The 26684-nt window shown below is 53.5% G+C and overlaps 1 protein-coding gene and 1 long non-coding RNA gene across 4 annotated transcripts; one reads left to right on the top strand and one right to left on the bottom strand.

Moving 5' to 3' along the window:
• The first annotated feature begins 1790 nt into the window (after window positions 1-1790).
• LOC118389798 (ubiquitin-like domain-containing CTD phosphatase 1) lies at window positions 1791-25864 on the top strand. Of its 3 annotated transcripts, none has more exons than XM_035779655.2 (11): window positions 1791-1970; window positions 2449-2617; window positions 2804-2895; window positions 3104-3189; window positions 3360-3475; window positions 3682-3780; window positions 3854-3891; window positions 4157-4255; window positions 4363-4479; window positions 24869-24996; window positions 25121-25864. In XM_035779655.2, the coding sequence occupies exons 2-11, from the start codon at window positions 2464-2466 to the stop codon at window positions 25146-25148; spliced, it is 957 nt and encodes a 318-aa protein (XP_035635548.1). In that variant the 5' UTR covers window positions 1791-1970; window positions 2449-2463; the 3' UTR covers window positions 25149-25864. The 3 variants fall into 3 exon arrangements, with proteins under 3 accessions (XP_035635548.1, XP_035635545.1, XP_035635547.1); XM_035779652.2 differs by having other exon boundaries at window positions 2441-2617; XM_035779654.2 differs by lacking the exon at window positions 1791-1970 and adding an exon at window positions 1995-2276 and having other exon boundaries at window positions 2441-2617.
• Window positions 23102-24471, bottom strand: LOC127933069 (uncharacterized). The gene is made up of 3 exons (XR_008147225.1): window positions 24377-24471; window positions 24013-24208; window positions 23102-23319 (listed from the first exon to the last, which is right to left on the bottom strand). It is a non-coding gene; the product is annotated as an uncharacterized LOC127933069 (long non-coding RNA).
• Window positions 25865-26684: the final 820 nt, after the last annotated feature.

Here is a 26684-nt window from a genome sequence, read left to right as displayed (position 1 = left end):
TATAAACATTCAGCCCTAGTACCTTTACTCCGAGGGGCCTGGTCATTTACAGAGGTAGACTTCTCTGTTAGCCAAAACAACCAAAAACTCCATGTAAACATGAATTGATTCTCAATTGCAATTAGGTTCTACAAACATCAAGCCCTTTTCTTTCATATCAAAATAAAATAATTCATGAATTAAAAAACATCAAAATATACACTCACTGTATTTTGTTTTAATGGCTTTATCACAGTTGCAGCCAACATAATTTTTCAGTGACAACACGTTTCTGGCGGCCTTCTTCCATTATGAGCATGCTACAAACATTTAAACGCAACATGTAAAGTGCTGGTCCCATGTTTCATAAGCTGAAATAAAAGATCCCATACATTTTCCATATGCACAAAAATCTTATTTCCGGTCCGAACCAAAAATCAATGTCCGTGGATGTGGAAATCAAGGCCGTTCTGGACTCCACCAAAACAAAGATGTCAAAAAGGCGTCAGCGTCGGTCCATGCTTACTGAGATGCCTAGAGTGTTGGCTGAAATTGAATTGTATGATCGCCCATCTATATGGTAAGCCTACCTTTTGTCAAACACCAGAAAAAGACATCCAAAAGACATCGGCTCGTGCTTACTGGGGTGTAGCCTATTATATCTGCCAGAAATTGAATTGTATGAATGCCCATCCATGTGGTAGGCCCACTGTTTGTAAAACGGCCCGTTGCATTGGTTTATTAGTCCTGATTCCTATAATGAATCAATTTGGCAATTTAAGCACTGAATATCAGCAACCCAACTTTATCAGGTTGTTATTATGATTATATGTGCAATGTGTTTACACAACGGGAAATGCAGAGGTATATTATTTTTCACTATGATCAGCTTGTCAAAAATGTATGGATAGAAACTTGAAACCACTGATCATGACAATGGGGTGAAACTCCTGAACAACAGTTGTGGTTGTCCATTTCATATGGTCCATTTTACTTCCACCTGTCCAGTTTTTAGGATATGTTTGATAACATGACTTCGCATGTTTGTTTGATAGGGTGTCATTTAGGTTAGGCTATTTGATCGAAGAAACCTGCATGATGTAAAAAGTGTCCGTCTCATTACATTGTCATCCATTTTATCTCTAACCTGTAGGCTACAGAAAAGGCCACATACTATTTCTGCCAGATCCTATATGTGCTTCAGGATTTATGTTAGGTACATTTTTTTGACAAAACGTTGGTGGAGTTGCAGCGATGAGTCTCTCCAACATCACCCTAGAGAGGAGCACTGGGAATGGACAAGCACAATATTACCCATTCCTGCTTTTGACAAAGTGGGCCCTGCTTATCACAGGGCGGCATCAGCTCTCACCTAAAAAGCCCACATGCCACTGGTTAAGAGAAATTGTCATTGTTTTTGGACAGCATATGTGAGGTTGTATGTGTTGTTGGAGGTGCGTCTTTGGTCGGTTTAGCTCAGAAAATGCCGCCCTCATAATCCTGTCTAATGAGCGGTGCGAAGACTCCTTCTGTCCAATGACTCTTATGTGTAATGTAATGGAACTGAGAAGCATGATTGAAGGGCTCTAAAATACTTCGATAGAGTTTAAAATAAATGTAACTTTTTAGACAAAATAAAATTACATACTACAGCACAAAGCCTAAATTTAGGTGAATAACTTCAAGTATATTATTTGGTGACTGTGTAGTTAAAAATGGGATAAATCAATGCATTTGCAAGCGCTGGCTATTATACCTTGCTATTTGTCTCCATCTGTCGGTATTTTAGTAGTACACCACCCACAGGAAGTTATAAACGAAGCGCGCTTGGTAACAAACCGGGCGACAGAAACGACTGCTGATTATTAAACAACACTGAATGAAACTGAGTTTTAAGAAAGCACTTACATTACACAGTTATTATACTTCGTAGCACGTGTTCCTGCACACCACAGAAACGAAGGGAATTGTGGCACACCGCAATTTTTTAGGTATGAATGCGCATCTGATTGTCTTGACTCTTGTATAAATAACAGTCCATGGTTGGCAGGCCATCGATTTAGCTTGCTAGCTAGCTCGATCTGGATGAATGAGAGACACGCAAGTCATTTTTTTTCTTAGTAATGCCAGACATGATGTACATTTTTTTTCAATCATCATTTGATCAGATTGCATCTGAGTGATTTGATAAATTGCGGATAATAACTAGCTTGCTAACGTTTGCTAGCTAGCTAATTTACTGAATGGCGTGAGCTGAATCTATCTACGAAGATAATACTAGACCAACCCTAACCTAGGTAGCTAACTAACCAACTATATGGTAGCCATATTCAACTTAATTTATAACTTGTTTTCATTGCAAAGTACTGGAAGCAATGACTCTCCAATAAGATTGCTTTGCTGTTATGTTTTCTGGATGTGTAGCAGCTAGCTGGGAGTTATTATTCTGATCTCGTACAAGTGTTGCAGGAGGTTCGCGCCAGCATGTCTGTGTCTGTGATCATTAAATGGGGAGGGCAGGAGTACTCTATCAGGACACTCTCCGAAGAGGACACTGTGCTGGACCTCAAGCAGTCCATCAAGTCCCTGACAGGGGTTCTCCCAGAGAGGCAGAAACTCCTAGGATTAAAGGTCAAAGGTAAAAACCCATCTGTAAAAAGCCAATAACTGTTTTACTGCATTTGAGAGTTAATTGGCAGGTGCAGCACAGATTGTATGGAAGTATTTTCCCTCTCACGCTTCACACCGTTGTGGATTTCTGCCCTTTTCTGAGTTGTCTTGATATCTGATTCATCACGTCTTAATGGTTCTGTCTCTCTCCCAGGCAAACCAGCAGAGGACCAAGTGAAGCTTGGTTCACTAAAGCTGAAACCCAATACCAAGATCATGATGATGGGCAGCAGGGAGGAGAGTCTGGTGGGTTCCTCTTCCTTCTGCTCTTGTACTAAACAGTACGGTGAACCATTCCACACCTAGGACTGTGATTGGTGGAGCCTGCTTCCAGCTGTTTACCAGAAGCAATGTCACAACAAGCACGGACTTGTAGAGTGTTGATGTTTCTAACTTTAGCATGTCAAAGACCTAGGCCTCATAACACTCAATCGCTTTGTTTTGTTTTGTGAAGGAAGACGTTTTAGCACCTCCCCCAGAGAATGATGACGTTGTCAATGACTTTGACATTGAAGAAGAGGTGATTGAAGTACAGAACAGGTGCAGTAGGACTTTGCACATCCAAATAATTTATAGCGTAGTTTCAGTCATACAAGTAATGAATTGATTCGGCTCCAACTTCGCTTGGCACTCTACGATATGTTTTCTAAGATCACATAGTCAGTCCAATGTCTTGTTTTAACTTAATGACCTTTTTTGTTTTCTTTTAGAGAGGAGAACTTGGCCAAGATAGCCCGCCGTGTGAAAGACTACAAAGTGGAGGGGATGAACCCACCCAGGGTAGGAAAGAGTCTGTTGGTACTAGATGTGGACTACACGTTGTTTGGTGAGTAAGAAGACTATTAAAACTGCACTGGGCACTGCTGTTTGCCTAGTTAAGTGATTTAATAATTTCACCATTTTCTAAATATGAAACATATTTTAGATTTTTAAGAATGTAGAATATTGTTGAAAGATGTTATACTCTTGTCCTTATGCTGTGCTTTTTTCCACACGTTTGAGCATGTTTCTCTGTGATTTGTTTCATTCCAGATCACAAGTCATGTGCCGAGACGGGACAGGAGCTCATGAGGCCTTTTCTCCATGAGTTCCTGACCTCGGCGTATGAGGACTATGACATCGTCATCTGGTGTAAGTACCAAACTGCTTGTTTTGATGTACAGTTGAAGTTAACTGGCCCTAATTTGTGTTTAATTTGTTCTAGCTGCCACGAGTATGAAGTGGATTGATGCTAAAATGAAAGTAAGTATTCTCTTCTGATAAGTTTATTATTATGATTTTTTTTATCAGTCTCAATTTGTTGACTCTTCATGGCCAGAAAGAGGCAGTGTTTCCCCAAAAATATTTTTCACAACAGGTAAACTTCCATTGAGAGCACTATACACATGCATATTGAGCAGCAATGATTTAATATGCGCTATTGACCTGTAGTATAGAATGTCAGATCAGATGTTGCCTTCCTGTTGTGGTGTATGTGACTGTCTCACCGTGCACTCTGGTTTCTCAGGAGCTGGGAGTGACAGACAACCCTAACTACAAGATCACCTTCATGCTGGACAGTGCAGCCATGATCACCGTGCACACGCCTAAGAGGGGTGTAGTGGAGGTGAGTGGGCCTACACTGGAGCAGACAACCTCCTCAATCCCACTGATTCATGTCCCAGTTGCCTGAACGAACTGTCTCCAGACAGTGTTGTGATGGATGTGTTTCAGGTCAAGCCTCTTGGGGTGATATGGGGAAAGTACAGTGAGTTCTACAGCAAGAGGAACACTATCATGTTTGACGACATTGGCAGAAATTTCCTAATGAACCCACAGAACGGACTGAAGGTAAGTTCTGGTAGAACTTACATTACATACATGGTGTTACTTTGCTTCACTTGCGGTTGTTTGAGACGCCATTTATTACCATTGGAGGTGGGCATTTAAAATCATATATATTTAACTAGGCAAGTCAGTTAAGAAAAACATCTTATTTACAATGACATCCTACCAAAAGACCTCCTGTGGGGACGAGGGCTGGGATTTAAAATAAAAATTGTGTGTGTGACAAAACCCACATCACGACAAGAGAGACAGCACTACATAAAGAGAGAACTAAGACAACAACAGAACGGCAGCAACAGATGACAACACAGCATGGTAGCAACATGACAATAACATGGTAGCAACACAACATGACAATAACATGGTAGCAACACAACATGGTAATAACATGGTAGCAACACAACATGGTAGCAGCACAAAACAGGGTACAAACATTATTGGGCACAGACAACAGCACAACGGGCAAGAAGGTAGAGACAACATCACGTGAAGCAGCCACAACTGTCAGTAAGAGTGTCATGATTGAGTCTTTTTGAATGAAGAGATGGAGATAAAACTGTCCAGTTTGAGTGTTTGTTGCAGCTCGTTCCAGTCGCCAGCTACTTTCAATAGCCTGAGTAAAATCTGCTCCGTTTCTGAGGTCGTGGTACTTTCTGGATGAAGGATAAAAAGGGAGGGCGAGAGACGAGCTCACCCCGTTATGATGAGGTTTTTTTACTCTACAGGTTGATAACCACATTGTCGTCCATCAGTTCAGTTTGATACTTAGAACATATATTGCAAAAATGTCACTAAAGGAGAGAACTAATCAGCTCTCCTCACTGGTTACATGGACAGACGTGTGTATTGACCGAGGTGCTGTGGAATCTACTGGAGCAGACCAGTAAAATGTCCACACGTGTAATTACTCTTTTATGGACCCTGACACTAATTAGAGACTGGCGTAATATTTGCTCAAATGTGATGGCCGGCCATTCTAAGAGACCAGCGTTTGTTTGAGAGTATGGGCTATTTTAACAAACCTAACGTAATGCTATCGTAGCGCAGTAAGTCCAGCCATCGTTACCACTAAGACCACATTTTGGTTGGGTTTTAAATATCCACACCAGCGGTGCCTGAATTTGGCGTATGATTTTAAGAACACACCTCAGATATGACCACCCCTCCCACCACTTCAGATATGACCACCCCTCCCACCACTTCAGATATGACCACCCCTCCCACCACTTCAGATATGACCACCCCTCCCACCACTTCAGATATGACCACCCCTCCCACCACTTCAGATATGACCACCCCTCCCACCACTTCAGATATGACCACCCCTCCCACCACTTCAGATATGACCACCCCTCCCACCACTTCAGATATGACCACCCCTCCCACCACTTCAGATATGACCACCCCTCCCACCTCAGATATGACCACCCCTCCCACCACCTCAGATATGACCACCCCTCCCACTACCTCAGATATGACCACCCCTCCCACTACCTCAGATATGACCACCCCTCCCACTACCTCAGATATGACCACCCCTCCCACTACCTCAGATATGACCACCCCTCCCACTACCTCAGATATGACCACCCCTCCCACTACCTCAGATATGACCACCCCTCCCACTACCTCAGATATGACCACCCCTCCCACTACCTCAGATATGACCACCCCTCCACCTCAGATATGACCACCCCTCCCTCCATCTCAGATATGACCACCCCTCCCTCCCATCTCAGATATGACCACCCCTCCCACCTCAGATATGACCACCCCTCCCTCCCACCTCAGATATGACCACCCCTCCCTCCCATCTCAGATATGACCACCCCTCCCTCCCATCTCAGATATGACCACCTCTCCCACCATCTCAGATATGACCACCTCTCCCACCATCTCAGATATGACCACCCCTCCCTCCCACCTCAGATATGACCACCCCTCCCTCCCATCTCAGATATGACCACCCCTCCCTCCCACCTCAGATATGACCACCCCTCCCATCTCAGATATGACCACCCCTCCCACCTCAGATATGACCACCCCTCCCTCCATCTCAGATATGACCACCCCTCCCTCCCATCTCAGATATGACCACCCCTCCCACTACCTCAGATATGACCACCCCTCCCACTACCTCAGATATGACCACCCCTCCCACTACCTCAGATATGACCACCCCTCCCATTACCTCAGATATGACCACCCCTCCCACTACCTCAGATATGACCACCCCTCCCACCTCAGATATGACCAAACCTCCCTCCCATCTCAGATATGACCACCCCTCCCACCACCTCAGATATGACCACCTCTCCCACCACCTCAGATATGACCACCCCTCCCACCATCTCAGATATGACCACCCCTCCCTCCCACCTCAGATATGACCACCCCTCCCACCTCAGATATGACCACCCCTCCCTCCCATCTCAGATATGACCACCCCTCCCACCACCTCAGATATGACCACCCCTCCCACCACCTCAGATATGACCACCCCTCCCACCACCTCAGATATGACCACCCCTCCATCTCAGATATGACCACCCCTCCCATCTCAGATATGACCACCCCTCCCACCTCAGATATGACCACCCCTCCCTCCCATCTCAGATATGACCACCCCTCCCTCCCATCTCAGATATGACCACCCTCCCACCTCAGATATGACCACCCCTCCCACCTCAGATATGACCACCCCTCCCTCCCATCTCAGATATGACCACCCCTCCCTCCCATCTCAGATATGACCACCCCTCCCTCCCACCTCAGATATGACCACCCCTCCCTCCATCTCAGATATGACCACCCCTCCCTCCATCTCAGATATGACCACCCCTCCCTCCATCTCAGATATGACCACCCCTCCCTCCCATCTCAGATATGACCACCCCTCCCACCTCAGATATGACCACCCCTCCCTCCATCTCAGATATGACCACCCCTCCCTCCCACCTCAGATATGACCACCCCTCCCACCACCTCAGATATGACCACCCCTCCCACCACCTCAGATATGACCAATCCTCCCACCTCAGATATGACCACCCCTCCCTCCCACCTCAGATATGACCACCCCTCCCACCACCTCAGATATGACCACCCCCCCCACCACCTCAGATATGACCAATCCTCCCACCTCAGATATGACCACCCCTCCCTCCCACCACCTCAGATATGACCACCCCTCCCACCTCAGATATGACCACCCCTCCACCTCAGATATGACCACCCCTCCCACCACCTCAGATATGACCACCTCTCCCACCATCTCAGATATGACCACCCCTCCCACCTCAGATATGACCACCCCTCCCACCTCAGATATGACCACCCCTCCCACCTCAGATATGACCACCCCTCCCTCCCATCTCAGATATGACCACCCCTCCCTCCCATCTCAGATATGACCACCCCTCCCTCCCATCTCAGATATGACCACCCCTCCCTCCCACCTCAGATATGACCACCCCTCCCTCCCACCTCAGATATGACCACCCCTCCCTCCCACCTCAGATATGACCACCCCTCCCTCCCACCTCAGATATGACCACCCCTCCCACCACCTCAGATATGACCACCCCCCCCACCACCTCAGATATGACCAATCCTCCCACCTCAGATATGACCACCCCTCCATCTCAGATATGACCACCCCTCCCTCCCACCACCTCAGATATGACCACCCCTCCCACCTCAGATATGACCACCCCTCCCACCACCTCAGATATGACCACCTCTCCCACCATCTCAGATATGACCACCCCCCCACCACCTCAGATATGACCACCCCTCCCACCTCAGATATGACCACCCCTCCCTCCCATCTCAGATATGACCACCCCTCCCTCCCATCTCAGATATGACCACCCCTCCCTCCCATCTCAGATATGACCACCCCTCCTCCCATCTCAGATATGACCACCCCTCCCTCCCATCTCAGATATGACCACCCCTCCCTCCCACCTCAGATATGACCACCCCTCCCACCTCAGATATGACCACCCCTCCCTCCATCTCAGATATGACCACCCCTCCCTCCCATCTCAGATATGACCACCCTCCCTCCCATCTCAGATATGACCACCCCTCCCCACCTCCTCAGATATGACCACCCCTCCCACCTCAGATATGACCACCCCTCCCACCTCAGATATGACCACCCCTCCCACCACCTCAGATATGACCACCCCTCCCACCACCTCAGATATGACCACCCCTCCATCTCAGATATGACCACCCCTCCCATCTCAGATATGACCACCCCTCCCATCTCAGATATGACCACCCCTCCCACCTCAGATATGACCACCCCTCCCATCTCAGATATGACCACCCTCCCATCTCAGATATGACCACCCCTCCCTCCCATCTCAGATATGACCACCCCTCCCACCACCTCAGATATGACCACCCCCCTCCCTCTCAGATATGACCACCCCTCCCTCCACCTCAGATATGACCACCCCTCCATCTCAGATATGACCACCCCTCCCTCCCATCTCAGATATGACCACCCCTCCCTCCCACCTCAGATATGACCACCCCTCCCTCCCACCTCAGATATGACCACCCCTCCCATCTCAGATATGACCACCCCTCCCACCTCAGATATGACCACCCCTCCCACCTCAGATATGACCACCCCTCCCACCTCAGATATGACCACCCCTCCCACCTCAGATATGACCACCCCTCCCACCTCAGATATGACCACCCCTCCCACCTCAGATATGACCACCCCTCCCTCCCACCTCAGATATGACCACCCCTCCCTCCCATCTCAGATATGACCACCCCTCCTCCCACCTCAGATATGACCACCCCTCCCTCCATCTCAGATATGACCACCCCTCCCACCACCTCAGATATGACCACCCCTCCCACCACCTCAGATATGACCACCCCCCCACCTCAGATATGACCACCCCCCCACCACCTCAGATATGACCACCCCTCCCACCACCTCAGATATGACCACCCCTCCCACCACCTCAGATATGACCACCCCTCCCACCACCTCAGATATGACCACCCCTCCCACCACCTCAGATATGACCACCCCTCCCACCACCTCAGATATGACCACCCCTCCCACCTCAGATATGACCACCCCTCCCTCCCACCTCAGATATGACCACCCCTCCCTCCACCTCAGATATGACCACCCCTCCCTCCCATCTCAGATATGACCACCCCTCCCTCCCACCTCAGATATGACCACCCCTCCATCTCAGATATGACCACCCTCCCACCTCAGATATGACCACCCTCCCTCCCATCTCAGATATGACCACCCCTCCCACCCACCTCAGATATGACCACCCCTCCCTCCCACCTCAGATATGACCCCCCCTCCCCCACCTCAGATATGACCACCCCCTCCCCATCTCGGATATGACCACCCCTCCCTCCCACCTCAGATATGACCACCCCTCCCTCCCACCTCAGATATGACCACCCCTCCCTCCCCATCTCAGATATGACCACCCCTCCCTCCCACCTCAGATATGACCACCCCTCCCACCTCAGATATGACCACCCCTCCCTCCCACCTCAGATATGACCACCCCTCCCTCCACCTCAGATATGACCACCCCTCCCTCCCACCTCAGATATGACCACCCCTCCCTCCCATCTCAGATATGACCACCCCTCCCTCCCATCTCAGATATGACCACCCCTCCCTCCCACCTCAGATATGACCACCCCTCCCTCCCATCTCAGATATGACCACCCCTCCCACCACCTCAGATATGACCACCCCTCCCACCACCTCAGATATGACCACCCCTCCCACCACCTCAGATAAGACCACCCCTCCCACCACCTCAGATATGACCACCCCTCCATCTCAGATATGACCACCCCTCCCATCTCAGATATGACCACCCCTCCCTCCCATCTCAGATATGACCACCCCTCCCTCCCATCTCAGATATGACCACCCCTCCCTCCCATCTCAGATATGACCACCCCTCCCTCCCACCTCAGATATGACCACCCCTCCCTCCCACCTCAGATATGACCACCCCTCCCTCCCACCTCAGATATGACCACCCCTCCCTCCCATCTCAGATATGACCACCCCTCCCCCACCTCAGATATGACCACCCCTCCATCTCAGATATGACCACCCCTCCCTCCCACCTCAGATATGACCACCCCTCCCTCCCACCTCAGATATGACCACCCCTCCCTCCCCATCTCAGATATGACCACCCCCCCCTCCCACCTCAGATATGACCACCCTCCCTCCCACCTCAGATATGACCACCCCTCCCTCCCACCTCAGATATGACCACCCCTCCCACCTCAGATATGACCACCCCTCCCACCTCAGATATGACCACCCCTCCCTCCCATCTCAGATATGACCACCCCTCCCTCCCATCTCAGATATGACCACCCCTCCCATCTCAGATATGACCACCCCTCCCTCCCATCTCAGATATGACCACCCCTCCTCCCATCTCAGATATGACCACCCCTCCTCCCATCTCAGATATGACCACCCCTCCCACCACCTCAGATATGACCACCCCTCCCACCACCTCAGATATGACCACCCCTCCCACCACCTCAGATATGACCACCCCTCCCACCACCTCAGATATGACCACCCCTCCCACCACCTCAGATATGACCACCCCTCCCATCTCAGATATGACCACCCCTCCCATCTCAGATATGACCACCCCTCCCTCCCATCTCAGATATGACCACCCCTCCCTCCCATCTCAGATATGACCACCCCTCCCTCCCATCTCAGATATGACCACCCCTCCCCACCTCAGATATGACCACCCCTCCCTCCCACCTCAGATATGACCACCCCTCCCTCCCATCTCAGATATGACCACCCCTCCCACCATCTCAGATAGATGACCACCCCTCCATCTCAGATATGACCACCCCTCCTCCATCTCAGATATGACCACCCCTCCCCTCCACCTCAGATATGACCACCCCTCCCACCACCTCAGATATGACCACCCCTCCATCTCAGATATGACCACCCTCCCATCTCAGATATGACCACCCCTCCCATCTCAGATATGACCACCCCTCCCTCCCATCTCAGATATGACCACCCCTCCCACCTCAGATATGACCACCCCTCCCTCCCATCTCAGATATGACCACCCCTCCCTCCCACCTCAGATATGACCACCCCTCCATCTCAGATATGACCACCCCTCCCACCTCAGATATGACCACCCCTCCCCCATCTCAGATATGACCACCCCACCCACCACCTCAGATATGACCACCCCCCCACCTCAGATATGACCACCCCTCCCACCTCAGATATGACCACCCCTCCCACCTCAGATATGACCACCCCTCCATCTCAGATATGACCCCTCCCACCATCTCAGATATGACCACCCCTCCCACCACCTCAGATATGACCAACCCCCCCTCCCATCTCAGATATGACCACCCCTCCCTCCCACCTCAGATATGACCACCCCTCCCATCTCAGATATGACCACCCCTCCCTCCCACCTCAGATATGACCACCCCTCCCTCCACCTCAGATATGACCACCCCTCCCATCTCAGATATGACCACCCCTCCATCTCAGATATGACCACCCCTCCCATCTCAGATATGACCACCCCTCCCATCTCAGATATGACCACCCCTCCCATCCACCTCAGATATGACCACCCCTCCCATCCACCTCAGATATGACCACCCCTCCCTCCCACCTCAGATATGACCACCCCTCCCTCCCACCTCAGATATGACCACCCCTCCCTCCCACTCAGATATGACCACCCCTCCCTCCCATCTCAGATATGACCACCCCTCCCTCCCATCTCAGATATGACCACCCTCCCTCCCATCTCAGATATGACCACCCCTCCCTCCCATCTCAGATATGACCACCCCTCCCTCCCATCTCAGATATGACCACCCCTCCCACCGCCTCAGATATGACCACCCCTCCCACCGCCTCAGATATGACCACCCCTCCCACCGCCTCAGATATGACCACCCCTCCTCCCACCTCAGATATGACCACCCTCCTCCCGCCTCAGATATGACCACCCCTCCCACCACCTCAGATATGACCACCCCTCCCACCACCTCAGATATGACCACCCCTCCCACCACCTCAGATATGACCACCCCTCCCACCACCTCAGATATGACCACCCCTCCCATCTCAGATATGACCACCCCTCCCATCTCAGATATGACCACCCCTCCCACCTCAGATATGACCACCCCCCCATCTCAGATATGACCACCCCTCCCATCTCAGATATGACCACCCCTCCCTCCCATCTCAGATATGACCACCCCTCCCACCTCAGATATGACCACCCCTCCCTCCCATCTCAGATATGACCACCCCTCCCACCACCTCAGATATGACCACCCCTCCCTCTCAGATATGACCACCCCTCCCTCCCACCTCAGATATGACCACCCCTCCATCTCAGATATGACCACCCCTCCCTCCCATCTCAGATATGACCACCCCTCCCTCCCACCTCAGATATGACCACCCCTCCCTCCCACCTCAGATATGACCACCCCTCCCTCCCACCTCAGATATGACCACCCCTCCCATCTCAGATATGACCACCCCTCCCTCCCACCTCAGATATGACCACCCCTCCCACCTCAGATATGACCACCCCTCCCACCTCAGATATGACCACCCCTCCCACCTCAGATATGACCACCCCTCCCACCTCAGATATGACCACCCCTCCCACCTCAGATATGACCACCCCTCCCTCCCATCTCAGATATGACCACCCCTCCCTCCCATCTCAGATATGACCACCCCTCCCTCCCATCTCAGATATGACCACCCCTCCCATCTCAGATATGACCACCCCTCCCACCATCTCAGATATGACCACCCCTCCCACCATCTCAGATATGACCACCTCCCACCATCTCAGATATGACCACCCCTCCCACCACCTCAGATATGACCACCCCTCCCACCACCTCAGATATGACCACCCTCCCACCACCTCAGATATGACCACCTCCCACCACCTCAGATATGACCACCCCTCCCACCACCTCAGATATGACCACCCCTCCCACCACCTCAGATATGACCACCCCTCCCACCTCAGATATGACCACCCCTCCCACCTCAGATATGACCACCCCTCCCTCCCATCTCAGATATGACCACCCTCCCACCTCAGATATGACCACCCCTCCCTCCCTCCATCTCAGATATGACCACCCCTCCCTCCCACCTCAGATATGACCACCCCTCCATCTCAGATATGACCACCCCTCCCATCTCAGATATGACCACCCCTCCCACCTCAGATATGACCACCCTCCCACCACCTCAGATATGACCACCCCTCCCACCTCAGATATGACCACCCCTCCCACCTCAGATATGACCACCCCTCCCTCCATCTCAGATATGACCACCCCTCCCACCTCAGATATGACCACCCCTCCCACCTCAGATATGACCACCCCTCCATCTCAGATATGACTACCCCTCCCACCATCTCAGATATGACCACCCCTCCCACCTCCTCAGATATGACCACCCCCCCCTTCCCGTCTCAGATATGACCACCCCTCCCTCCCACCTCAGATATGACCACCCCTCCCATCTCAGATATGACCACCCCTCCCATCTCAGATATGACCACCCCTCCCACCTCAGATATGACCACCCCTCCATCTCAGATATGACCACCCCTCTCCCATCTCAGATATGACCACCCCTCCATCTCAGATATGACCACCCCTCCCATCTCAGATATGACCACCCCTCCCATCTCAGATATGACCACCCCTCCCATCTCAGATATGACCACCCCTCCCATCTCAGATATGACCACCCCTCCCACCTCAGATATGACCACCCCTCCCACCTCAGATATGACCACCCCTCCCTCCCATCTCAGATATGACCACCCCTCCCTCCCACCTCAGATATGACCACCCCTCCCTCCCACCTCAGATATGACCACCCCTCCCTCCCACCTCAGATATGACCACCCCTCCCATCTCAGATATGACCACCCCTCCATCTCAGATATGACCACCCCTCCCATCTCAGATATGACCACCCCTCCCTCCCATCTCAGATATGACCACCCCTCCCTCCCATCTCAGATATGACCACCCCTCCCTCCCACCTCAGATATGACCACCCCTCCCATCTCAGATATGACCACCCCTCCCTCCCACCTCAGATATGACCACCCCTCCCTCCCACCTCAGATATGACCCCCCCTCCCCCCACCTCAGATATGACCACCCCTCCCTCCCACCTCAGATATGACCACCCCTCCCATCTCAGATATGACCACCCCTCCCACCTCAGATATGACCACCCCTCCCATCTCAGATATGACCACCCCTCCCATCTCAGATATGACCACCCCTCCATCTCAGATATGACCACCCCTCCCACCTCAGATATGACCACCCCTCCCTCCCATCTCAGATATGACCACCCCTCCCACCACCTCAGATATGACCACCCCTCCCATCTCAGATATGACCACCCCTCCCACCATCTCAGATATGACCACCCCTCCCATCTCAGATATGACCACCCCTCCCACCACCTCAGATATGACCACCCCTCCATCTCAGATATGACCACCCCTCCCACCTCAGATATGACCACCCCTCCCTCCCATCTCAGATATGACCACCCCTCCCACCACCTCAGATATGACCACCCCTCCCACCACCTCAGATATGACCACCCCTCCCACCTCAGATATGACCACCCCTCCCACCTCAGATATGACCACCCCTCCATCTCAGATATGACCACCCCTCCCACCTCAGATATGACCACCCCTCCCATCTCAGATATGACCACCCCCACCTCAGATATGACCACCCCTCCCTCCCACCTCAGATATGACCACCCCCCTCCCATCTCAGATATGACCACCCCTCCCTCCCATCTCAGATATGACCACCCCTCCCACCATCTCAGATATGACCACCCCTCCCACCATCTCAGATATGACCACCCCTCCCACCACCTCAGATATGACCACCCCTCCCACCACCTCAGATATGACCACCCTCCCACCATCTCAGATATGACCACCCCCCCATCTCAGATATGACCACCCCTCCATCTCAGATATGACCACCCCTCCCACCTCAGATATGACCACCCCTCCATCTCAGATATGACCACCCCTCCATCTCAGATATGACCACCCCTCCCACCTCAGATATGACCACCCCTCCATCTCAGATATGACCACCCCTCCATCTCAGATATGACCACCCCTCCCTCCCATCTCAGATATGACCACCCCTCCCTCCCATCTCAGATATGACCACCCCTCCCTCCCACCTCAGATATGACCACCCCTCCCACCTCAGATATGACCACCCCTCCCTCCCACCTCAGATATGACCACCCCTCCCATCTCAGATATGACCACCCCTCCCACCACAGATATGACCACCCCTCCCATCTCAGATATGACCACCCCTCCCATCTCAGATATGACCACCCCTCCATCTCAGATATGACCACCCCTCCCACCTCAGATATGACCACCCCTCCCTCCCATCTCAGATATGACCACCCTCCCTCCCATCTCAGATATGACCACCCCTCCCTCCCACCTCAGATATGACCACCCCTCCCTCCCACCTCAGATATGACCACCCCTCCCATCTCAGATATGACCACCCCTCCCTCCCACCTCAGATATGACCACCCCTCCCTCCCACCTCAGATATGACCACCCCTCCCTCCCACCTCAGATATGACCACCCCTCCCATCTCAGATATGACCACCCCTCCCACCACAGATATGACCACCCCTCCCATCTCAGATATGACCACCCCTCCCATCTCAGATATGACCACCCCTCCATCTCAGATATGACCACCCCTCCCACCTCAGATATGACCACCCCTCCTCCCATCTCAGATATGACCACCCCTCCCACCACCTCAGATATGACCACCCCTCCCATCTCAGATATGACCACCCCTCCCATCTCAGATATGACCACCCTCCCACCACCTCAGATATGACCACCCTCCCACCACCTCAGATATGACCACCCCTCCATCTCAGATATGACCACCCCTCCATCTCAGATATGACCACCCCTCCCACCTCAGATATGACCACCCCTCCCTCCCATCTCAGATATGACCACCCCTCCCACCACCTCAGATATGACCACCCCTCCACCACCTCAGATATGACCACCCCTCCCACCTCAGATATGACCACCCCTCCCACCTCAGATATGACCACCCCTCCATCTCAGATATGACCACCCCTCCCACCTCAGATATGACCACCCCTCCCATCTCAGATATGACCACCCCTCCACCTCAGATATGACCACCCCTCCCTCCCATCTCAGATATGACCACCCCTCCCTCCCACCTCAGATATGACCACCCCTCCCACCATCTCAGATATGACCACCCCTCCCACCATCTCAGATATGACCACCCCTCCCACCATCTCAGATATGACCACCCCTCCCTCCATGTCAGATATGACCACCCCTCCCTCCATCTCAGATATGACCACCCCTCCCTCCATCTCAGATATGACCACCCCTCCCTCCCATCTCAGATATGACCACCCCTCCCTCCCACCTCAGATATGACCACCCCTCCCACCACCTCAGATATGACCACCCCTCCCTCCCACCTCAGATATGACCACCCCTCCCTCCCACCTCAGATATGACCACCCCTCCCATCTCAGATATGACCACCCCTCCATCTCAGATATGACCACCCCTCCCATCTCAGATATGACCACCCCTCCCATCTCAGATATGACCACCCCTCCCACCTCAGATATGACCACCCCTCCCTCCCATCTCAGATATGACCACCCCTCCCTCCCATCTCAGATATGACCACCCCTCCCTCCCATCTCAGATATGACCACCCCTCCCACCATCTCAGATATGACCACCCCTCCCTCCCATCTCAGATATGACCACCCCTCCCTCCCACCTCAGATATGACCACCCCCCCTCCCACCTCAGATATGACCACCCCTCCCTCCCATCTCAGATATGACCACCCCTCCCTCCCACCTCAGATATGACCACCCCTCCCACCATCTCAGATATGACCACCCCTCCCTCCATCTCAGATATGACCACCCCTCCCTCCCATCTCAGATATGACCACCCCTCCCTCCCATCTCAGATATGACCACCCCTCCCTCCCACCTCAGATATGACCACCCCTCCCACCACCTCAGATATGACCACCCCTCCCCCCACCTCAGATATGACCACCCCTCCCACCTCAGATATGACCACCCCTCCCATCTCAGATATGACCACCCCTCCATCTCAGATATGACCACCCCTCCCATCTCAGATATGACCACCCCTCCCATCTCAGATATGACCACCCCTCCCACCTCAGATATGACCACCCCTCCCTCCCATCTCAGATATGACCACCCCTCCCACCTCAGATATGACCACCCCTCCCTCCCATCTCAGATATGACCACCCCTCCCACCACCTCAGATATGACCACCCCTCCCTCCCATCTCAGATATGACCACCCCTCCCTCCCACCTCAGATATGACCACCCCTCCATCTCAGATATGACCACCCCTCCCTCCCACCTCAGATATGACCACCCCTCCCTCCCACCTCAGATATGACCACCCCTCCCTCCCACCTCAGATATGACCACCCCTCCCTCCCACCTCAGATATGACCACCCCTCCCTCCCACCTCAGATATGACCACCCCTCCCTCCCACCACAGATATGACCACCCCTCCCATCTCAGATATGACCACCCCCCCATCTCAGATATGACCACCCCTCCCTCCCACCTCAGATATGACCACCCCTCCATCTCAGATATGACCACCCCTCCCACCTCAGATATGACCACCCCTCCCTCCCATCTCAGATATGACCACCCCTCCCTCCCACCTCAGATATGACCACCCCTCCCTCCCACCTCAGATATGACCACCCCTCCCACCATCTCAGATATGACCACCCCTCCCACCATCTCAGATATGACCACCCCTCCCACCTCAGATATGACCACCCCTCCCACCACCTCAGATATGACCACCCCTCCCTCCCACCTCAGATATGACCACCCCTCCCACCACCTCAGATATGACCACCCCTCCCTCCCACCTCAGATATGACCACCCCTCCCACCACCTCAGATATGACCACCCCTCCCACCACCTCAGATATGACCACCCCTCCCTCCCATCTCAGATATGACCACCCCTCCATCTCAGATATGACCACCCCTCCCATCTCAGATATGACCACCCTCCCACCTCAGATATGACCACCCCTCCCTCCCATCTCAGATATGACCACCCCTCCCTCCCATCTCAGATATGACCACCCCTCCCTCCCATCTCAGATATGACCACCCCTCCCACCTCAGATATGACCACCCCTCCCTCCCACCTCAGATATGACCACCCTCCCACCTCAGATATGACCACCCCTCCCTCCCATCTCAGATATGACCACCCCTCCCTCCCACCTCAGATATGACCACCCCTCCATCTCAGATATGACCACCCCTCCCTCCCATCTCAGATATGACCACCCCTCCCTCCCATCTCAGATATGACCACCCCTCCCTCCCACCTCAGATATGACCACCCCTCCCACCACAGATATGACCACCCCTCCCACCTCAGATATGACCACCCCTCCCATCTCAGATATGACCACCCCTCCCTCCCACCTCAGATATGACCACCCCTCCCTCCCATCTCAGATATGACCACCCCTCCCTCCCACCTCAGATATGACCACCCCTCCCACCACAGATATGACCACCCCTCCCACCACAGATATGACCACCCCTCCCATCTCAGATATGACCACCCCCCCATCTCAGATATGACCACCCCTCCCTCCCACCTCAGATATGACCAGCCCTCCATCTCAGATATGACCACCCCTCCCACCTCAGATATGACCACCCCTCCCTCCATCTCAGATATGACCACCCCTCCCTCCCACCTCAGATATGACCACCCCTCCCACCTCAGATATGACCACCCCTCCCACCATCTCAGATATGACCACCCCTCCCACCATCTCAGATATGACCACCCCTCCCACCATCTCAGATATGACCACCCCTCCCACCACCTCAGATATGACCACCCCTCCCTCCCACCTCAGATATGACCACCCCTCCATCTCAGATATGACCACCCCTCCCTCCCATCTCAGATATGACCACCCCTCCCTCCCACCTCAGATATGACCACCCCTCCCACCACAGATATGACCACCCCTCCCATCTCAGATATGACCACCCCTCCCATCTCAGATATGACCACCCCTCCCACCCACCTCAGATATGACCACCCCTCCCTCCCATCTCAGATATGACCACCCCTCCCTCCCACCTCAGATATGACCACCCTCCCACCACAGATATGACCACCCCTCCCACCACAGATATGACCACCCCTCCCATCTCAGATATGACCACCCCCCATCTCAGATATGACCACCCCTCCTCCCACCTCAGATATGACCAGCCCTCCATCTCAGATATGACCACCCCTCCCACCTCAGATATGACCACCCCTCCCTCCATCTCAGATATGACCACCCCTCCCTCCCACCTCAGATATGACCACCCCTCCCACCTCAGATATGACCACCCCTCCCACCATCTCAGATATGACCACCCCTCCCACCATCTCAGATATGACCACCCCTCCCACCATCTCAGATATGACCACCCCTCCCACCACCTCAGATATGACCACCCCTCCCTCCCACCTCAGATATGACCACCCCTCCCTCCCACCTCAGATATGACCACCCCTCCCATCTCAGATATGACCACCCCTCCATCTCAGATATGACCACCCCTCCCATCTCAGATATGACCACCCCTCCCATCTCAGATATGACCACCCCTCCCATCTCAGATATGACCACCCCTCCCACCTCAGATATGACCACCCCTCCCTCCCACCTCAGATATGACCACCCCTCCCACCATCTCAGATATGACCACCCCTCCCACCATCTCAGATATGACCACCCCTCCCACCACCTCAGATATGACCACCCCTCCCTCCCACCTCAGATATGACCACCCCTCCCTCCCACCTCAGATATGACCACCCCTCCCTCCCACCTCAGATATGACCACCCCTCCCTCCCATCTCAGATATGACCACCCCTCCCACCCCCTCAGATATGACCACCCCTCCCACCACCTCAGATATGACCACCCCTCCCACCACCTCAGATATGACCACCCCTCCCATCTCAGATATGACCACCCCTCCCACCTCAGATATGACCACCCCTCCCTCCCATCTCAGATATGACCACCCCTCCCTCCCATCTCAGATATGACCACCCCTCCCTCCCACCTCAGATATGACCACCCCTCCCACCACCTCAGATATGACCACCCCTCCCATCTCAGATATGACCACTCCTCCCATCTCAGATATGACCACCCCTCCCACCTCAGATATGACCACCCCTCCCTCCCATCTCAGATATGACCACCCCTCCCTCCCATCTCAGATATGACCACCCCTCCCTCCCACCTCAGATATGACCACCCCTCCCACCACCTCAGATATGACCACCCCTCCCACCACCTCAGATATGACCACCCCTCCCACCACCTCAGATATGACCACCCCTCCCCCCACCTCAGATATGACCACCCCTCCCACCTCAGATATGACCACCCCTCCCTCCCATCTCAGATATGACCACCCCTCCCTCCCACCTCAGATATGACCACCCCTCCCACCACCTCAGATATGACCACCCCTCCCACCTCAGATATGACCACCCTCCCACCCATCTCAGATATGACCACCCCTCCCTCCCATCTCAGATATGACCACCCCTCCCTCCCATCTCAGATATGACCACCCCTCCCTCCCATCTCAGATATGACCACCCCTCCCTCCCATCTCAGATATGACCACCCCTCCCTCCCATCTCAGATATGACCACCCCTCCCACCACCTCAGATATGACCACCCCCCTCCCATCTCAGATATGACCACCCCTCCCTCCCGTCTCAGATATGACCACCCCTCCCTCCCACCTCAGATATGACCACCCCTCCCTCCCATCTCAGATATGACCACCCCTCCCTCCCATCTCAGATATGACCACCCCTCCCACCTCAGATATGACCACCCCCCTCCCATCTCAGATATGACCACCCCTCCCTCCCATCTCAGATATGACCACCCCTCCCTCCCACCTCAGATATGACCACCCCTCCCACCTCAGATATGACCACCCCTCCCACCCATCTCAGATATGACCACCCCTCCCTCCCATCTCAGATATGACCACCCCTCCCTCCCATCTCAGATATGACCACCCCTCCCTCCTCAGATATGACCACCCCTCCCTCCCATCTCAGATATGACCACCCCTCCCTCCCATCTCAGATATGACCACCCCTCCCACCACCTCAGATATGACCACCCCCTCCCATCTCAGATATGACCACCCCTCCCTCCCATCTCAGATATGACCACCCCTCCCTCCCGTCTCAGATATGACCACCCCTCCCTCCCATCTCAGATATGACCACCCCTCCCTCCCATCTCAGATATGACCACCCCTCCCACCACCTCAAATATGACCACCCCCCTCCCATCTCAGATATGACCACCCCTCCCTCCCGTCTCAGATATGACCACCCCTCCCTCCCATCTCAGATATGACCACCCCTCCCTCCCATCTCAGATATGACCACCCCTCCCTCCCATCTCAGATATGACCACCCCTCCCACCACCTCAGATATGACCACCCCCCTCCCATCTCAGATATGACCACCCCTCCCTCCCACCTCAGATATGACCACCCCTCCCACCACAGATATGACCACCCCTCCCATCTCAGATATGACCACCCCTCCCACCTCAGATATGACCACCCCTCCCACTTCAGATATGACCACCCTCCCATCTCAGATATGACCACCCCTCCCTCCCACCTCAGATATGACCACCCCCCTCCCACCTCAGATATGACCACCCCTCCCACCTCAGATATGACCACCCTCCCATCTCAGATATGACCACCCCTCCCTCCCACCTCAGATATGACCACCCCCTCCCACCACATATGACCACCCCTACCATCTCAGATATGACCACCCCTCCCACCTCAGATATGACCACCCCTCCCACCTCAGATATCCTCCCACCTCAGATATGACCACCCCTCCCTCCCATCTCAGATATGACCACCCCTCCCTCCCATCTCAGATATGACCACACCTCCCTCCCATCTCAGATATGACCACACCTCCCTCCCATCTCAGATATGACCACCCCTCCCTCCCATCTCAGATATGACCACCCCTCCCTCCCATCTCAGATATGACCACCCCTCCCTCCCATCTCAGATATGACCACCCCTCCCTCCCATCTCAGATATGACCACCCCTCCCTCCCATCTCAGATATGACCACCCCTCCCTCCCATCTCAGATATGACCACCCCTCCCTCCCATCTCAGATATGACCACCCCTCCTCCCATCTCAGATATGACCACCCCTCCCTCCCATCTCAGATATGACCACCCCTCCTCCCATCTCAGATATGACCACCCCTCCCTCCCATCTCAGATATGACCACACCTCCCTCCCATCTCAGATATGACCACACCTCCCTCCCATCTCAGATATGACCACACCTCCCTCCCATCTCAGATATGACCACACCTCCCTCCCATCTCAGATATGACCACACCTCCCTCCCATCTCAGATATGACCACACCTCCCTCCCATCTCAGATATGACCACACCTCCCTCCCATCTCAGATATGACCACACCTCCCTCCCATCTCAGATATGACCACCCCTCCCTCCCACCTCAGATATGACCACCCCTCCCTCCCACCTCAGATATGACCACCCCTCCCATCTCAGATATGACCACCCTCCCATCTCAGATATGACCACCCCTCCCATCTCAGATATGACCACCCTCCCTCCCACCTCAGATATGACCACCCCTCCCTCCCACCTCAGATATGACCACCCCTCCCTCCCACCTCAGATATGACCACCCCTCCCTCCCACCTCAGATATGACCACCCCTCCCATCTCAGATATGACCACCCCTCCCATCTCAGATATGACCACCCCTCCCATCTCAGATATGACCACCCCTCCCTCCCACCTCAGATATGACCACCCCTCCCTCCCACCTCAGATATGACCACCCCTCCCTCCCACCTCAGATATGACCACCCCTCCCACCTCAGATATGACCACCCTCCCACCTCAGATATGACCACCCCTCCCTCCCATCTCAGATATGACCACACCTCCCTCCCATCTCAGATATGACCACACCTCCCTCCCATCTCAGATATGACCACCCCTCCCTCCCATCTCAGATATGACCACCCCTCCCTCCCATCTCAGATATGACCACCCCTCCCTCCCATCTCAGATATGACCACCCCTCCCTCCCATCTCAGATATGACCACCCCTCCCTCCCATCTCAGATATGACCACACCTCCCTCCCATCTCAGATATGACCACACCTCCCTCCCATCTCAGATATGACCACACCTCCCTCCCATCTCAGATATGACCACACCTCCCTCCCATCTCAGATATGACCACACCTCCCTCCCATCTCAGATATGACCACACCTCCCTCCCATCTCAGATATGACCACACCTCCCTCCCATCTCAGATATGACCACACCTCCCTCCCATCTCAGATATGACCACCCCTCCCTCCCATCTCAGATATGACCACCCCTCCCTCCCATCTCAGATATGACCACCCCTCCCTCCCATCTCAGATATGACCACCCCTCCCTCCCATCTCAGATATGACCACCCCTCCCTCCCATCTCAGATATGACCACACCTCCCTCCCATCTCAGATATGACCACACCTCCCTCCCATCTCAGATATGACCACACCTCCCTCCCATCTCAGATATGACCACACCTCCCTCCCATCTCAGATATGACCACCCCTCCCTCCCATCTCAGATATGACCACCCCTCCCACCACCTCAGATATGACCACCCCTCCCACCACCTCAGATATGACCACCCCTCCCACCACCTCAGATATGACCACCCCTCCCACCAAGCGTTCCTATAAGAGAGGTACATTACCAATCCTGGGCTAGGGTTGGAAAACAGACGTGTGAAGGCTTTAACAGGTCAATTGCAAACTAGCATATGTTTTGACAATAGTGATGGCTTAAGGCCAGATGAAAATAGAGCCCTCTGCGTTTTAATGTCAGGTTTCAATGGGTAACCTTCCCAAAGCCTCCTTGAGTCTTCGAGTTGTCAGCTGTCATTCTGGTTTTATTTTGATACAACTCATTTTCAATGTCTCCCCCTTTAGATTCGTCCATTCATGAAAGCGCACTTAAACCGTGAGAAAGACAAAGAGCTCTTCAAACTCTCTCAGTATCTTAAAGAGATTGCCAAACTGGAGGACTTCTCAGGTCTCAACCATAAGCACTGGGAGAGGTAAGCTTCTGCAACTATCTTCATCTTAACGTACGTTTCTGTCGTTTTTCTGCTTCTGTCCTGACCTTTTTCGACTAGATGATCATAACTGTGACCATTGCTGTGTTGTGGTGTATGTCTGCAGGTATCGTGCAAAGAAACAAAGCCAGTGAGAGCAATGTTGTGGATGTGTGAAGGGATGGTCATTCCTCAACCAGGAACAGTGCTGGACACTCAAGCCCTCACAAAACTACTACTGCCTGTTTCTGACTGGGAGCTGTTTCCTATTGTTTGGCTTTTTAAAAAACTTCTGTTCTTCCCTCATATGTCTTTCTCTGTTGACTTTAGTCTGGGAGACAGTAAATACTATACACCCATCAGTACTCAGTTTACATGCAATGGTTTTTATGTTAGGTTTCACCCAATCGTTCTTTCAGATTAGTGACTGTCATCTGTAGCTATGACCATTAACCTCAGAGTTATTCGAACATGATTTTGTTCTGTACTGATAGTGTTCCGTATTCTCTTTCTCTCCTCTTCCTCCTGCGGCTCGCTCCTCTTCCTCCTGCGGCTCTCTCCTCTTCCCCCTGTGGCTCTCTCCTCTTCCCCCTGCGGCTCTCTCCTGGCTCTCTCCTCTTCCCCCTGCGGCTCTCTCCTCTTCCCCCTGCGGCTCTCTCCTCTTCCCCCTGCGGCTCTCCTCTTCCCCCTGCGGCTCTCTCCTCTTCCCCCTGCGGCTCTCTCCTCTTCCCCCTGTGGCTCTCTCCTCTTCCCCCTGTGGCTCTCTCCTCTTCCCCCTGTGGCTCTCTCCTCTTCCCCCTGTGGCTCTCTCCTCTTCCCCCTGTGGCTCTCTCCTCTTCCCCCTGTGGCTCTCTCCTCTTCCCCCTCTGCGGCTCTCTCCTCTTCCCCTGCGGCTCTCTCCCTCTTCCCCTGCGGCTCTCTCCTCTTCCCCTGCGGCTCTCTCCTCTTCCCCTGCGGCTCTCTCCCTCTTCCCCTGCGGCTCTCTCCTCTTCCCCCTGCGGCTCTCTCCTCTTCCCCCTGCGGCTCTCTCCTCTTCCCCTGCGGCTCTCTCCTTCCCCCTGCGGCTCTCCTGGCTCTCCTCTTCCCCTGCGGCTCTCTCCTCTCTCTCCTGGCTCTCTCCTCTCTCTCCTCCTCTCCCCTGGCTCTCTCCTCTTCCCCTGGCTCTCTCCTCTTCCCCCTGGCTCTCTCCTTCCCCCTGCAGCTCTCTCCTCTTCCCCCTGCGGCTCTCTCCTTTCCCCTGCGGCTCTCTCCTCTTCCCCCTGCGGCTCTCTCCTCTTCCCCCTGCGGCTCTCTCCTCTTCCCCCTGCGGCTCTCTCCTGGCTCTCTCCTCCTCTCCCCCTGGCTCTCTCCTCTCCCCCTGGCTCTCTCCTCTCCCCCTGGCTCTCTCCTCTATGACACCACCATACCAAGTAGATATAGTGAAGCTGGCACAGTCACTGAGTGTTACCGAGTGCACGGTTTGACACTGAGGTGTATTAGGCCTTTATTAGGAGTGTGACGTCCATATGCTGCTGCTGGTCACAGAGGTAATTTCAGAAGGAGACGGGTGACGACATCCATCAGGCAGTCTTTAGTTTTTCCTCATTGTCTGTTGACATCAGCTATGCCTGGAAACCAAATATATCTCTGCACCTGGTTACATTAAGTTTTTATATTACTCATTTGACACAACTTTGATTTGAACTGAACAT

This window comes from Oncorhynchus keta, chromosome 11 (genome assembly GCF_023373465.1).
Source record: "Oncorhynchus keta strain PuntledgeMale-10-30-2019 chromosome 11, Oket_V2, whole genome shotgun sequence".
Classification (NCBI taxonomy): domain Eukaryota; kingdom Metazoa; phylum Chordata; class Actinopteri; order Salmoniformes; family Salmonidae; genus Oncorhynchus; species Oncorhynchus keta.
This window is presented reverse-complemented; position numbering and strand designations above follow the sequence as displayed.